The 15,229-nt window shown below is 43.7% G+C and overlaps 1 protein-coding gene across 2 annotated transcripts in view; it reads right to left on the bottom strand.

The window, feature by feature from the left end:
- Positions 1-15,229, bottom strand: part of kmt2bb (lysine (K)-specific methyltransferase 2Bb) — a 42,409-nt gene that overhangs the window by 2,847 nt on the left and 24,333 nt on the right. For both annotated transcript variants that reach the window (XM_049025135.1, XM_049025136.1), the window contains exons 20-36: positions 11,058-11,134; positions 10,419-10,645; positions 10,177-10,280; positions 8,825-8,962; positions 8,221-8,379; positions 8,007-8,124; positions 7,844-7,922; positions 7,565-7,725; positions 6,928-7,095; positions 3,359-6,518; positions 3,172-3,267; positions 2,748-2,866; positions 2,459-2,593; positions 1,969-2,221; positions 1,686-1,793; positions 1,125-1,208; positions 161-290 (exon numbers count right to left, since the gene is read on the bottom strand). In XM_049025135.1, coding sequence (XP_048881092.1) covers positions 161-290; positions 1,125-1,208; positions 1,686-1,793; positions 1,969-2,221; positions 2,459-2,593; positions 2,748-2,866; positions 3,172-3,267; positions 3,359-6,518; positions 6,928-7,095; positions 7,565-7,725; positions 7,844-7,922; positions 8,007-8,124; positions 8,221-8,379; positions 8,825-8,962; positions 10,177-10,280; positions 10,419-10,645; positions 11,058-11,134 — 5,316 coding nt within the window. The remainder of the gene's footprint in view (positions 1-160; positions 291-1,124; positions 1,209-1,685; positions 1,794-1,968; positions 2,222-2,458; positions 2,594-2,747; positions 2,867-3,171; positions 3,268-3,358; positions 6,519-6,927; positions 7,096-7,564; positions 7,726-7,843; positions 7,923-8,006; positions 8,125-8,220; positions 8,380-8,824; positions 8,963-10,176; positions 10,281-10,418; positions 10,646-11,057; positions 11,135-15,229) is intronic.

The raw sequence follows: 15,229 nt of genomic DNA, 5'->3' as shown, positions 1-15,229 counted from the left end.
CGTTTTTTGTGTTCAGAAGAAATTGTTCCATTTAACTTATCCCTGTGGGCTATTTTCTAGACCCACCACATGATGACAAGTATTGCAGCAGCCATCTTGTTTGAAGTAAAAACTACCCAGAATGCAAAGAAATAATTATTATATTAGACAACCATCTCACCTTGCCATCATAATATTTCTCCCTTTTGTCTGTAAGGACAGAACGGATGACAATTCCGGAATACTCGATAACCATTTCCCCGGCATCGATATTCCTCTTGCAAAACAGTCCGCGGCCGTGGATGGCAGACCTGAAAGAGACCGACGGAGGCCCAGAGCACAGGGATGACATTACAGAAACAATAAAATAACATAGCAATTAAATTTACATGTACATACCAGCAGTTTTGAATAATAAGGTGAGTCTTCACAAATCATGAATAAACAAGGCTGCAGACCAAAACATTAGCTTTATAATAATTTTCATAATCACTTTTCCTTGCTGTCTACTCTTAGTGTTACTCTAGCTCTTCACTACAGTTTGTTCCTCCTGCCTTCGTATTCATCTTAGTGAAATGCTAACTGATGTTCATTCCAACTCAAAAACAACAGTTAAAGTGGCGTGTGTCCTTTACACAAGAATGCCAAAATATCCAGGCTGCTTTGCTCTCCTTTTTGTCTGCTGCGTGGTGAGCCAGCACTTTACACAGAACTCGGGGTGAAACTCTTTGTGGTGAAGTCTCTGTGCCAACACAAACTAAATTCTACTGGGTTGTTCACTTTTGATTGGATTCAGCTTTGGGTTGACAAGATATGGAAATTTCAGCAACATGGCTCTCTTTCAAATGACTTCACAAAAACTGTTACAGAACTTGCCTGAAAAGCTTCATCTGCCCTGCAATAACATCACACGCCTATTCCTCAGACAAACAGAGTAAATTATTTACTTTTTAGGCTATATCATCTGGCCATGACAGATGACTGGGAATTAGGGCTATAACAGAACTGGTATTAATCATGTTTGGTTACGTGTTTTTTTTTTTTAATGAATTTGTGTACAGCCACACCCCAGTCCTTGACTTTATATTCTTGGTTGCAGCTGGAACCATTTAATCTGCAGTGTGCAGCGCCGAGGAACTGCCAACCTGTACACTCCCACTGCCTCCTTTGAAGTTCTCTCCAGATGTCGGAAGCGCATGGCCATAGGAAGCTCCATACTGGTTGCACGTCTTTAGGAAAAAAATAGAGTTCACAACAGGCTAATCAACATGCTATCAGCACACAGGAGGAGAAAGAGAAACACTCTCACCCTGATTTAACTTGGTCACAGTGTTTGCTTTCTAAATAACAAAATCATCTAAAATACAAGCAGAAGTTAGCGCTCTGGCATTTCTCCTAGTTAATTGGTTACATTTCTTTGATTAAAAGGGGAACTTCCAGCTTAAAATGTTTGTGTTGTCTGTTTCCTGTCCACCCACTGTGGTCTCTACAAATAGAAAAGCAATTCATTTTGTTGAGATAAGGCAAAGAAAATACAGCATAGTCTACTCAACATTGAAATGGGAATTTTAGGAGTATGCAAATTAAACTTCAACCCACCCACAGAAAAATTAGGCACGAGATAAAATGCAAAATGTGATAATTATGTGCACACAGTCAAAACACATTTCAGAACAGAGCCGACTAAACCAGCAGCTGTCTATTACCTGGTGGATTTCAGTGGAACTTCCTCCTCATCATCGTCATAAGGGCCATTGTCAGGCAACTGTCTGTGCTGGGAAGCCAGGAAGTTAAACATGTCGAAGGTGGACTTCCTGTGAAGAATCAGGGACCAAAAAAACATCCATAAAGATTCCTGAACTCAATTAACTGATAGCGTCTTGATACACAAGATACATTGTTAATTTCATGTGCAAAGATAACATTTCTGGTGAAAAATAGCAAACGTATTTATGATGGTGCACTGTGTTAAATTAAATGCTGCCTCACCTAAGATAAACCTCAGAGCGGGAACAGCCAGTGGGATTGACAGGAAGCTCTTCCTCTTGGGTGTCCTGCTTGTGGAAGCGAAAGGTATGGCGCTGACAGCGCTTGGCCCCCTGGAGCTGCTCCACAAGGAAGACCGCTGCGTCATGGAGGACACCCAACATGCGTGCCCCACCCATGCCGACGAAGGACAGCTGCCTGAGACGCGCTCCAGCTCGGGCCTCCTGCACTCCATCGATCACAGCTTTCCAAGCCACTAATAAATGAAGAGGGAGAGAGCAACAGGTCAATATACAAGGTATTTTTTTCTACAACTTACAAAGACTTGATATTCATTACTTCATTGCTAAGGTACAATCAGCTACACTTACCAGAATGTCAGTCAAATAACCAATGCAGTGTGTATATGCATTAAGTTTGCGCATATTATAATTGTTTTTATTTACGCATTTATTAAATTACACAGAAGGCTTGGGAGATGACAGCACCATACCCTCTATACTGTCTGCTTCTACGCTGAAGCCGTCCTCGCTAGTGATCTCAAAGCGCAGATGAGGCTGATCTTTGTTCACAGGGCACTCATCCAACTCAGGCGGTGGCATCTCATCATCTGAGCTTGACATTACACCTGTTTAACAGAAGTATCACAAAATGCATCACGAGGGCTAACACCACACACAATGGATACCAATGAGCAGAAAGATTAAGGGTACCAAACAGTGCCAGGTCAGTATTAAGTGAGTAACATTAAAACAAGCATGGAATGAATATGGAGGAGCCACCTGAGTGCTTATTCCAGTCAGTTAGGGCATAGCGCCCAGCGCTGTCCCACATAAGCGGCTTGCTGGAGCTGACATCCCCGCCCTTAGATGCTGAAGATAAGCGATCCCATGGTCCTGGCCTGTGACATAAAAAAAAAAAAAAACTATAACATTAAGTAAAACATTTCTCAGCCCACTAACTCCATTAGTAATCGCATTATCCAATTATCTATATATTTCTTTACTTCCTATATTTTAGTTAATTACCACTTAACCAATAATACAATTTAAATTGCTGAAAATGTTTTCAATTTTGTACCTAGAAGGGTCACTTATATTTGCACTGTTCGTAGCCATTTTGTTTTCTCTGGCTAATTCTTTTCATCGATTCATTCCTACTTCTTAAAACAAACTGATTCACAATGCAATGGTCATTAAAGTTTACCTTGGGTTCTCAAAGCTGCCTTGGCGTTCATCCTTTAAATCATCTAGGTCCAAAACACCCTTCACAGTGGGAGTTTTTATGCGGACACCTCCGGACCTGACGGGAACACCATGTTAATTTATCAGGCCGACAGCACCAGCCAACCAAAACATTCTCTAAACCCCGTCAACAATTTTTCTCCACCCACCTTGCCACAGAACTGCTAGTCTTGCGTTGTTCTTCCAGCGTAGTAGAAGGTTCCAACTCCATGACGTCAACCTTTGACTTCTTGGCTATGATACGGTCTGATAGGGATGATACCCTTTTAATGCGGACTTGAGAACGGGGGCGAGAGTTCGTGCTGATGGGTGTGGCTGCAGGTTCGGGTTCAATAAGGAGGTCAGGGGGCAGCACCACAGAGTTTGGCGCTGGTACTCTGTTCAAGGTGCGTAAATGAGAAGGGCTTAGAATGCTGGCTCCAGTAGGACTGTAGCAGCTAGCCATGGCTTTGTTAATTATGGCTTGGGCATTTAGTGAGGGTTTTTCTTGAACAGTCGACAGCTCAGGGCTGAGGACAGTGGCCATATTTAACTTATTTCTCTTGGGGTTAGGAGTAGCTTTCCTGCTCTTGGACTTTTTCATCCCAGGGGCGGTATTATCCATTGTTACTTTTGATTTCCTTCCCAGAAAGGCCTCAGGAGCTGCGACCATCCCATTACCACTGTGGGCTACAGGGTGGACAGAGGCTCCTGGGTGCATCACTGACAGTGATGTCACAGGGGTCACCATCTTGGGGGCTTGAGTTTGGACTGTCGGTCCTGCAACGCCTGACATGTTTCCTGCAGCTGCCAGAGTGGCAGACAGGGCATTGCTCTGAAGGAGGCTAGCGATTTGATTCACACAAGCATAGGAAGGGGAGCTGGGATTAGGAAGCTGAAAAGTGTTGTTTTCCGGATTTTTGACAAAAATTTGACCAAGGCGATTGACAAGTAAGACATGTGGGGTAGAGTCAACATTGGGGCCACCCACCTCACGAACTGTGAGTATTGCATGACCCGGTAAAGACTGATGTAGTATTTGTTGCTGGGGCTCCAGTGCTGGTCTGGGGGTGGAAAAGTTTATCGAGATAGTGCGCCCAGCAAAGGCATCCTTCTGAAAAGGTGTGGAACTACAACCATTTATTAAAATGGGGGTGGGTGTAGAGATAGGGGCAGGATGAGATGTGGGACGTACTGGCTGGCACTGGGGGGCATCCCTCAACTGAAAAGACAGACCTTCAGTTTTAGTGATGGTGTGAGAAGAAACGGCTGTACCGCCTGTTGGTAAAGTATGTGCCGGATATATGGGGACAGGCAATGAATTATAGGACCCAAGAGGGAGACCGGAGCTTGGTGTCAAAGATACAACGGTTTCATTCTGTGTAGGAAAACCAGAGGAAACATAAGTCACTGTAACAGGAACCGGACGACAGGGTTCGGTGGGTGATAAAGAAGTCCGAAAATTCTCCACAGACGGCAGAACTGTCACCCTGGTAGAATGCAGAGGCTCAACTGTGGCACGGATGTGGGCAAGGGGCGCAGGTCTGAAAGGCGGCATCGGGAGCTGCACTGAGATTGGGTGTCGTAATGGACCTGGTGAAGCCTGAGAGCTATCAGGAACAACTCTTTGAAGAACAGGCGTGCACTGAAGAGGACGCACCATTGTACTGAGGCTGCCATTATCTGTGCCTTCCAATGAACCTTTTTTATCTATGCCTTCAGTTAAAGGGTTCAAGTCAACCGCAGAGCCGTCCTCAGCTGAAACGAAATGCCCGCTGCTGGGATCCAAGAAAACTCCTTGCCGATCTTTGTTTGACTCTGTGTCCACTGAATCTTGGACTGTTACCAGATTAGTCATGCAAATATCTGGTAAAGGAAGGTCACGACGCTCTTGCACAAGAGAAAGTTCTGAATCGGACTCTCTTTGAACCAGTAAACTGTTAGAGAGCTCTGCACCAGTCATATCATAATTTTTGGCAGGTATAATGCTAATTGACTGTTGAGGACCAAAGGGCAAGTCTATAGTGGGACATTTTCTTACTTCATTTGTTTGTATAAAAGCTTTATGGGGTGCAAGTGAGTCAGCTGCTGTATAATGCAACAAGGTATGCTCTGTAATGGCACCCTCTTGTTTACTGGAATCTTCAGCTTTGGGGGATCCACAGCGTGTGTAGCCATACGGTACTTCTAAGGAAGAAGAGGTACTGGCTTTGGCCGATGTACCACAACCAGGGTATGTGGAGGCCACAGTCAGGTTGCATAATCCATTAGTTTGCCTGTCCTCCTGATGCAGTGAATGAAGTAACTGGTTGGGATTTTGAATTTGAGTTTGGGTAGAGCTCTTTAAGTTCTGAGTACCATCACTGGTGACCATGCTAGCATCACTTTCTGACCCATCATCCACACCATCTAGCTGGGAAATGGCACCTGAGGAAGAGGATGTTGGAGCTTGTGAAACTTCCTTGTGGACTGTGTGAGTCACTACTGTACGGGAGAAATTGTAGTAATTCTCCATGTCGTCATCAGACGACGTGTTACCCCAGTCCTCCCTGGACGGCAAGTTGGATTCAGCAGAAGCTCTGCCGTGAGAAGTCCTTTTAGCTATGTCTACCTCACCATCTCGAAATTCATCCGGGTTCTCCTCTCCATCCCCACAAACAACAATCTGGGCTCCACAGTTCATTGCAACACCTTCATTAAGTAAGGTCTCTTCAAATTCCAGGTCTGTGGTTACACCCACATCAGATTCAGCCTCAAATGGACCGTATGAGAAACTCTGATTTGAAACTAGAGAAGTGCCTTTTCCCGGTAAAACGTTGGCAGAAACTATGTTCTGTGGCTCTGATGACACAGTAAAATCATGGGGCCTTTCTGCTGAATCTGTCCTTTTTAAATCACAAGATAACCTTTGTCTTGGGGAGGGTTGAACGTTTTGTGAAGATGACAAACTGCCAGGCATATTCAAAGCAGGAGAGCTGACACCGTCTTGCCATTGGGTTTGAGGGAAAAGTCCTGAGGTAGAGTGGGGCGCTACCATCCTGGTACCATGCGCTAAGGGAGTGCTGCGACCCCCAACACGGGTTGAAGGACAGGGAAGTTGATTTTCAGTAGCACCAACAGAGAAATCTGGAGAGGTTGTTGGGGAGTTTTTGGGGTGCATGGACCCAGCTTCACGAAGGGCAATTGCTCCTGAGGATGTACCCAAGGGTGGGGACGAGATGCGACTGCGGGACCCAGTGGCATTTGAGCTGGGGCTATGGCGACGTGGACGACAGGTCTCATCCAAATCACTGATGGTGAGGATATGGTGAGACTTCGACAGCGTCGCCCCTAAAGAGGAAGGAATGCCAGTGAGAACTGTCAGATTATCATCATTATCATCTTTATAACAATAACAATAATAATAGTAATAGTCCAATGGACTATATTACAAATAGGCATGATTCCCAAATCATTAATCTGAAAAAAGTGTGTGTGTGACATAGCGGGGGGGCAGCTAATTCAGTGTTCGGGGAGCAGTGCCTTATTCAGGGTACCTCAGTGGTGCCTTGCAGGTCAGAGATTCAAACCAGCAATCTTTCAATTATAAGTGCGGATCCCAAACCATTAGGTCACCACTGCCCATTTACATTAGTATTTCAAATGACATTTTCTCAAGTTTTCCCAAAATTAATAATGCCAAAGAAATACCTTCAATTATTGTGTTTTTCGCAAGCCCATTTATACATGCAGTGGCTACCTGGAGAAGGGAGGGGTCGAGACATTCCGCCTGCAGGTTTCCTGGTTTGAGGATAACCAGGGACTTTGGGTCTCGCCCCTGGGTCTGCTTTTGTTAAGGGGGGTGGGAAGGAAGGTTCTTCTGTTGGAGAGTGATTTGGACACTTTTGGGGATCCATGGATTTAGTTTCTGTAGAAAATTGTAAGAAAAATGGCAACACAGCACAGTAAATGGAAAAATTTATTTTCCCAGCTGTGTGCTTCACTGACAAACACACCAACACACTCAAACTCCAGTTTCTGACATGCACCAAAAACAGCTCTATGTACACATTCGTAAGTCAGTCTTTATACCTCATTTTCTGTTGAAAAGGTTAAAAGTTCACCACTGGAAACTTTCCCCAGGCTTAAAGGAACCTCTTGCATCATAACACCATTGGCTAACTGTCCTTTCTTAGAACCTAATCAAACTGTTGTCACCAAAATTTAATGTTACCTTATACTGCAGTGTGTTCATAAGTATCTTCAAAATTAAGCACTCATAATTCCATTAAACTAATTTTGCCCGAAGTTCACGCACAGAACATTCAGAACACCATTTAAAGACAGACTTAGACAATTAGCAATTGCAGAACACATTGGACACCTAAATAACTTACCTGTTTGAGAACAGGGGCTGTGGGCAATTGTGTGGTTCTCTCCCTGGTCTGGTGTCTCTTCAATAGGCTTCTCCTGGATGGGAGGTCTAACCTCCTTGATCCGACATGTGTATCTGCATCTGCGACGTGGGTCCACCGTGCTCCAGAACCACCGTGAGCATCTCACAGAAAGTATGAGCAGAAAGGAATTTGAGTGTTTGAGGTTCTACTTACCAAGGATATACTGCAATAGTTACGCAAGTCTTTGGAATACTCTAAGATGCAAGAGATTCAACTTACTGATATCCCACAGGAAATAGCTTTCCTTGGCATGCTGAAAGTTCAGTTAATACACCGAGCTTTTCAATTTGCAATGAGCCTTAAAAAGACGACAAAAAAACACTTATGAGAAAAGGAACAAGAATTTTCACTCAAATTATTTCAGGTAAGGTATTCAACTCACCTATCAATATATTGATTAATTCTGGCTCTAAACCAGTCAGGAATTTCCTACGAAGGCTGATCCCTTCAAAATCCACATATACCCTTCGATGAACTTCGAAACCTTGTCCAGTAATTATCTTCAATGAGGGAGACGAGAGAAAATGCATCTTACCCCCTTCTGACATGCGAAAAAGGTTGTGACACATTTCAGCCGTACAGCCAGAGAGCGTTACCTTTCCGGTGATAAGATCCCGGTGCTTGTAGCAGAATACCTTCTTATCATCCTGAAAGACACAGTTCCGGGTACGAGCACACATGAAGTGGTAGTTGCTTTGGCAAGAGGTCAGACAACAACCTACAGTTGCCCCAGTCTGGTTACATCGCTCACAGCGCTGGAAAGAAAAGACAAGCAATGAATAAAATGACAAGTAGCATAACATTTAAATTTGGTGGAACTGAAGTACAGTTAACACAGGGATCGGTTGAAAAATGACAAGGGAGAGCACTACATTTTACATGAATTATACACAAACAGTAGCAGACAAAAGCTAAGAAAGCTGGAAAACAAGTTTTTTGTGTTTGATTACATATTTTCCCAAGAATACCTGAAAAAGGATGGCGGATTAGAACATTAATCAGAAAAGTGAACATTCTTCGATTTCTGATTGTTGGCCTTGACATGTCTTCTCTGTACTTCAGTGGCAAATCCCAGAGACACAGGGTACTTGTGGGTTCCTTGGCTTTGACTGGTACTGAGTGTGTATATTAAATGTTTCAAATGACAAGGGGGTCGGATTAAACAGTCAGGGCAAACTGGACAGAACGAGTCAAACTTACCATGAGGCGACCACGAGTAACAGCACTGTGTACATGCATTAAAGAGCCGTTGTCCTCTTCAAACACCTCTGCTGACCACATGGAGCAATTGACATGAGCCCACTCATTCTGGCCCAGGTACAGCAGCCTGCCAGCCTCCTGTGCAGTGGGAAGATTATTAAACAAGTTTAGACCAATGAGTGTACCCTTCCTACTCTTCAGTAGCTAATGAACTTCCACTGTCCATTCTTCAACAGCCAAAGAGCAGTGGTGCATTGTGACATTGAATGTGTGTTGACAGTTGGCCGTCTGACTAATCTTTCTTATTTTAAATCAGTCAGCTACTTGTATGTAAATTCTGCTCTCCTTTCTCTTTGGAATAAACGATGTATTTCCCTGTCATGTCATGCCTTCCTTCAAGAGATCTGACCATTCTGAACAAGCTAACTACCAAACTAGTCCATTAAAAATCATTGACTTTGCACTGAAAATTAGATGATGAAACTCAAAACTCAGTGACAATGACTATTTACAAAATTTATGAATGCCAATAGTGATAAATGAAATACTGTTACTCTGGGTTGCAACACAATGTTTCTGTGCCCCTGCATGCGACAAAGAACTGCAAGCCAACACTGCTGATACCAGTACATTGCGATATGCAATACTACTGATAATGAATAATATATAGAAAACACACCTTTTCCCTCAGATAATCCATGCACAGAGCACCGGAAAATCCATGCACTTAGACCCATCAGAGGGTGGTGACGCAACCAGCTTCGCTTGGTTACACTTATGGCGCTGCTACGGCTAAGCAAGGCTGTGTCAGTGTGGGTGCGGATAGGATATGGCTCATACTTTGGCAATGAAAACTGTCAGTTCCTGGTACGGGGGGACGGTTCAAAAACATGCTGAGGCTAAATTGCCCATAGGTGTGCATGTGTGAGTGTGCCCTGCGATGAGCTGCCCCCCCATGCTGGGTTGTTCCCTGCCTCGTGCCCATTGCTTCCGGGATAGGCTCCGGACCCCCCACGACCCAGTAGGATAAGCGGTTTGGAAAATGGATGGATGGATGGATGGATAGGATCAAAATTCAACCATTATTCTAATGGCATTTTCATAACGCTGGAGCTTCATGGTTTTTTTAGGAGAAAGAAAATTACATGGGAAAGAAATGCTAAATAAATACTAAAAAAATGCTTGACGTATTCTTTTTTAGTTGATGTTTGTACACTCATAGATGAAACATGACCTGTTCAAGTTTACTTTACATAAACTCAGGAACACAGATCAAGTTGAAGTTCAGTGGACATCATCTGAAGGAATTACACTGAGGCATCGGTTCAAGAGGCATTTGAGGTTATACTCACATTGGATTTTGCATCACCATATTTCTGGCAAAGGGAACACTGCCGTTCATCCTCCTTAGACCAGCCGGTGTCCAAGTCTGCCTTGGAGGGTCGGCCCTTCTTTCCTGTATTTCACAGGAAAATCCTCCCATGAGCAGAAAGAACCTATTCATTTGGTAGAATTTCTTACGCAAGCATGAGGTATGACAGTAAAGATACCCAGACAGCTGAGTAATTCAGGGTTACATAGAAAAAAGAGTTACCTTTGAGTTTTAATCTGTGGTTGCGCATATTTCGGAAATAGCTGGTGACTGGTTTGCTTGTCACTGGAGTGGAGAAGTGAGTCCTCTCTTCAGTGTTGTCCTCAAGATCCCCATCATCCACATTCTGGGTGCAAGACAGCACCATAGCCTTTTGCTCCTCCCTCTCTCGCCACTGGGCATACACATGCTCAGTGGATGGAGGCAGCACCGCGTTGGACAGCATTCCACTAGCAGGTGGAGAAGCAGCAAGAAACTAGTTATTTTCCACAAAACTAGGAGACAGCATACACACCCGACGGAAGCCATAAACAAGAGTAAATGTATGTGGATACCGTGTCTTAAGGCTCACCACAATGGTGTGACTGGTGTGTGAGTGACTGGTGTGTGAGTGTGCCCTGCGATGGGCTGGCCCCCCATCCTGGGCTGTTCCCTGCCTCATGCCCATTGCTTGCGGGAAAGGCTCCGGATAACCCCGCGACCCAGTAGGATAAGCGGTTTGGAAAATGGACGGATGGATGGATGGAAATTAACAGTTTATCGCCTAGCCCTAGTTCTTAGTCATGCAGATCAGATAAATGGAGGGGAACGGAAATAGAAGATAGAAATGGAGAACTTCGAGATCCAAACGCTGATACTTACGCCGGAAATTCTTTGGAACATGGATTCCATACTTTGGAATCTTGGCCATTAAACCAGCTGAAAACTTCTTCCAGCAGCTGCAAGTACAGAAAACAGGTTATAATGTAAATTACTGTGGATACATTTTAAATGGTGTAAAACAATGGACATAATAAACAATAAAAACTTTATTATTAGGACTCTGAATCGATCAAAAAAAAAAAAAACTAAATCACCAAGTTTTCTGTAATTAATAGCACTTAAATGTACCTAACATTAATACTTATAATCAGAAATATTTACAGATTGATCCCTACATTAATTTAGGGATCAAACACAAAGGAGGGTAAAATGAGTCACTCTCACAAACTCACTACCATAGCATATCAATTACTTTTAAGTAAGTTTGAAGTTATTCATACTTGGTTTGAACTACACACAAATTACAGAACTTCATTCTTGGCTAGCTATTTAGGGAAAATTACCCTTATTTTATATTTAATAGCTTAACTTCAACATTCACTATTTGTAAGCAAATGCAAGCTCAATTTCAACTGTGACAAAAACGCTAAAAATGCACAGACGGCAATAAGACAAAACCAGGCATTGTTTTATAAGCAGGGATGTTAAATAGTCCTCCATTATAACTACTTTTGTTTGACAATATATGATCCCAGAAATAACTGCAATATTTTTCAGTACAATACTATATTGATAAAACAGTACAATATGCATGCAATGGAGTGGTTTGTTGAAAGGAGAGCAAGGGTGTGTGCAAAGTCAAGGTCTTCCAACTGAGAGGACAGGGTCCATTAGCAGCCTTTGGGTTTGTCTGCTGTTGTGTTGGTTGTGATCCAGTCTTTTGCAAGTAGGAAGAGGATGGGAGAGATGATGTACCCATGTCTCACTCTGGACTGTACAGGGAACCATTCAGTGAGAGTGTTGCCCATAAGGACACTGCACTCAAATTTTTCATAGAAGATTTTTATGATTGTAATTGTTAAATAGTTGAGATGATGAGAACCCTTTATTGCTGTTGCAATACACCATGTCACTAGTCACAAGTACCAGCGAAAAAACTGACCATCAACCCGACCATACATATACACAAACATCACAGTAGGGGGTAGACAGGTTGGGAGACAGGGGCAAACAGAGAGAAGAAAAAGAAACAGAATGACATGAGGAGAGAGGAGGAGAATAAAAAAACAGCCCCCAGACTGTACTCCAGTGGGGAGGACATTGTAGGAACCGAAAAAAAACACCTCAGCAACATAAGCACATGGTCACTACACCTTACAACATAAAATGACACGACTTGCAACAGGTGAGGGAAATGGGGAGGTGGAGGTAGTCCAGCATAGACAAACAGCCATCCGGTCCTGCAGCCATGGGGGGCGCTGGTCACAGACCCGGCTGTCCACGCTGGGGGAATGAAGCGGCGAAGGCGTGGGATGGGGGGAGGGTGCGGTGAGTCCTTGGGATTGGGGGAGAGGAATGCAAGAGAGTCTCACTGCCTTGTTCTTCTGGGAGAGTTGTTAGTTCAGCAGCGGCCTTGGCCGAAGCCAGTGCTGATTAGGGGGAGCCAAAACCTGACAGGAAAGGGGTGTTTGGGTTTCCGGGCGAGACACTGTAATTTCCAGCTCCCCTAATGTCCACGCTGGTCTCCGCCATCCAATAATTTTTGCAAAGCCGTGAGCTTCTCCATGATGTTATCCAGTTTGCGATCAATTGTCAGAGTCTGAGTGCTAACAGCTCTGCCCACTCCATCAATCATTCCGGCCAGCCTAGTGGGGCTTTGAGCGGCTGTCACCGTTTTCTTCAATCTTTGATAAACCAGGGCAATGCCTAATCCATTCAGCATAATACCTGTAATCATGGTTCCGAATAGGTACATGTCTTCAATGTCCTCCACGGAAAGAGCTGCCAGGCACAGGAGGAGGACACTGCAGAACACTTTGCTTGGGATGGACAGAAGGCCGATTCCTCACCAGTTGTCGCAATTTTTTGGTATCACCTTTCTTTGGGATTTTGACTATGAGGTCCATAGACCAGTCTTCGGGGATGGTATCACTGTTCCAGATGTTTTGGAAGAGATCAGTAAGGACTTTAGTTGATGTTAAAATGTCGGTCTTCAGCGTCTCTGCATGGAATGCATTCAGGCCACGTGCCTTGCCACTCTTTAGGGACAGCATGGCAATTTTGACCTTGGAAAGGTCAGGGGGGTTGATGTAGATATCCAGGGTGTAATCTGTTGTGATGTTGGCAGGTTGTTCTGGCACGGAGTGACTCCTCAAAGTGTTGGACCCATATGGCTGCTTGCTCATGCTCTGATGAGCAAATGTTGCCGTCCTTATCCCTAATGTGGGTGCTTTGGCTTTAGTGGCTCCTCTCTGTTTATAGCCTAAGCCTTTCGTGCTGTTTCAGAGTATATGTTTCTGATGATGTTCCATTTGTGGTTTACAGAGGGCACTTCCGTTGCAGAGGTAGCATTCTAGTGTGTTAAAGCAGATCCCCAGTTCCAGCACGAATTCTGTTTTTCTTTGGGTAATGGAGCTTTACAATATCTAGCATCTTGTGCCGGGGGCCTTGTGGTGTCAACTTCTTCAGCTCGAGCTTGATGGTGGCAACAAGCAGATAGCGGTCACTGAAGGCATCTGCACCTCGATATGCTCTCACGTCTGATAATGACCTGCGCCACTTTCCATACTGGTTAGTTATTGGGGTGGATTGATCGCGATCATAACAGGACACATCCTTTCATTCATATTTTACTTGTATGATTCGTGACGTTTAAAATGCATACATAAATCTGGCCAGCAGATACAACTTTCATTTTTCACAGAATAATAAAAAACCTGCTAATAAGCACTGGCACGTTTCACCTCCGGCACTGGTACTATATGGAGACACAGGCAAAAAGGTATTCAATCACATTCAGGTACAAAAATAATTTCATCAGCTCTGTCTTTTTTTCTGTACAGATGTAGCCACGTGAATTTTCCCGTTTCCATGACTGGTCCCTGCTGGGTTCTGGGTAGGACCTAGACTATAATGAGATCCCCCCATAATAATGCAATGAACAAGGGCGCCGGCATGATCCGCCCCTTAACTCTCTGCACGTAAAAGTACTTGAAATTATTTATCCATCCACCAGGGAGAGCAGTAACTATGAAAGCTGAAGTGACTTACCTGAAATCAGGTAAGATACCTGACATCAGGTATTGTAACTCCACTGCAAAAAATGAAAATCTAAGCAAGTATAATTTACTTATCTCAATTTTCATTAATAAACTGCCTAAACTGCAATGAATGGACTGTGAAATTTAAGAAATTGTTTGTTGTGAAGCAAACTAGCCTAAAACTAGCAATATGTGTTTTTAGTCAGTTTATTGATGAAATTAGAGTTTGTATTTTATGTCCTACTAAAATCTCCTCTCCTTTAATCAAACTCACAAAACCTTACACTCGTCTTGCAAATCAGTCTTCTCAGAACTATATTATCTTTGCTCAAAAGCAAACACTGCTTTCAGATCATGCATCAAGCCAGTCAGTTAAACACCACTGAACAGTCATTACACACTACAGCAAAAAATTTAAAACACTACCAGTCAACACTTTTGTTGGCATGTAAATTAGAAATTGCAAGACTAGAGTGAAAAAGAAAAAAAAAAAAGTATGGTTGTTGTTGGAGTCAGTCTCTCGGTCTCTCGGCCAAGGATGGTTGTAAGTCAGCCCTTTATTCCTTGCACAGATCGCGATCCGGGAGCCACGCTCAGATGCACAAACAGTACATACCCGAGGAAGCTCAAACTCTATTGTCTGTGTCTGGCTTATATAGCCCGTCTGGGGCGTCAGCAACCCCTTCCCTTGTTAGGCCCAGTAGGTCAAGAGTAAGCATAATGTCACAACAACCCTGCAACACAAACCTTCTGCTTTTTCTGTCACACCACAGTCTAGGGTGAGCCCCCCTCCCCTACCTGCCTGCAAGTTGGTTCCTATCTTTAGTGTGACAAGGTTTAGCACAAAGCTTAGCCCCTTATCATCTACCAGAAATATTTGTATACTGTACAGAAATATTTGTATACTGTACAGTTATGACTGATAACTAATATGTAACGTTTGCCGTACTCCAGAAAAGTTACTATAAAGGACAAAGCCAAAAAGTAAACAAATGAGGCATATTACAGTAA

This window comes from Brienomyrus brachyistius, chromosome 9 (assembly GCF_023856365.1).
Source record: "Brienomyrus brachyistius isolate T26 chromosome 9, BBRACH_0.4, whole genome shotgun sequence".
Classification (NCBI taxonomy): Eukaryota; Metazoa; Chordata; class Actinopteri; order Osteoglossiformes; family Mormyridae; genus Brienomyrus; species Brienomyrus brachyistius.
This window is presented reverse-complemented; position numbering and strand designations above follow the sequence as displayed.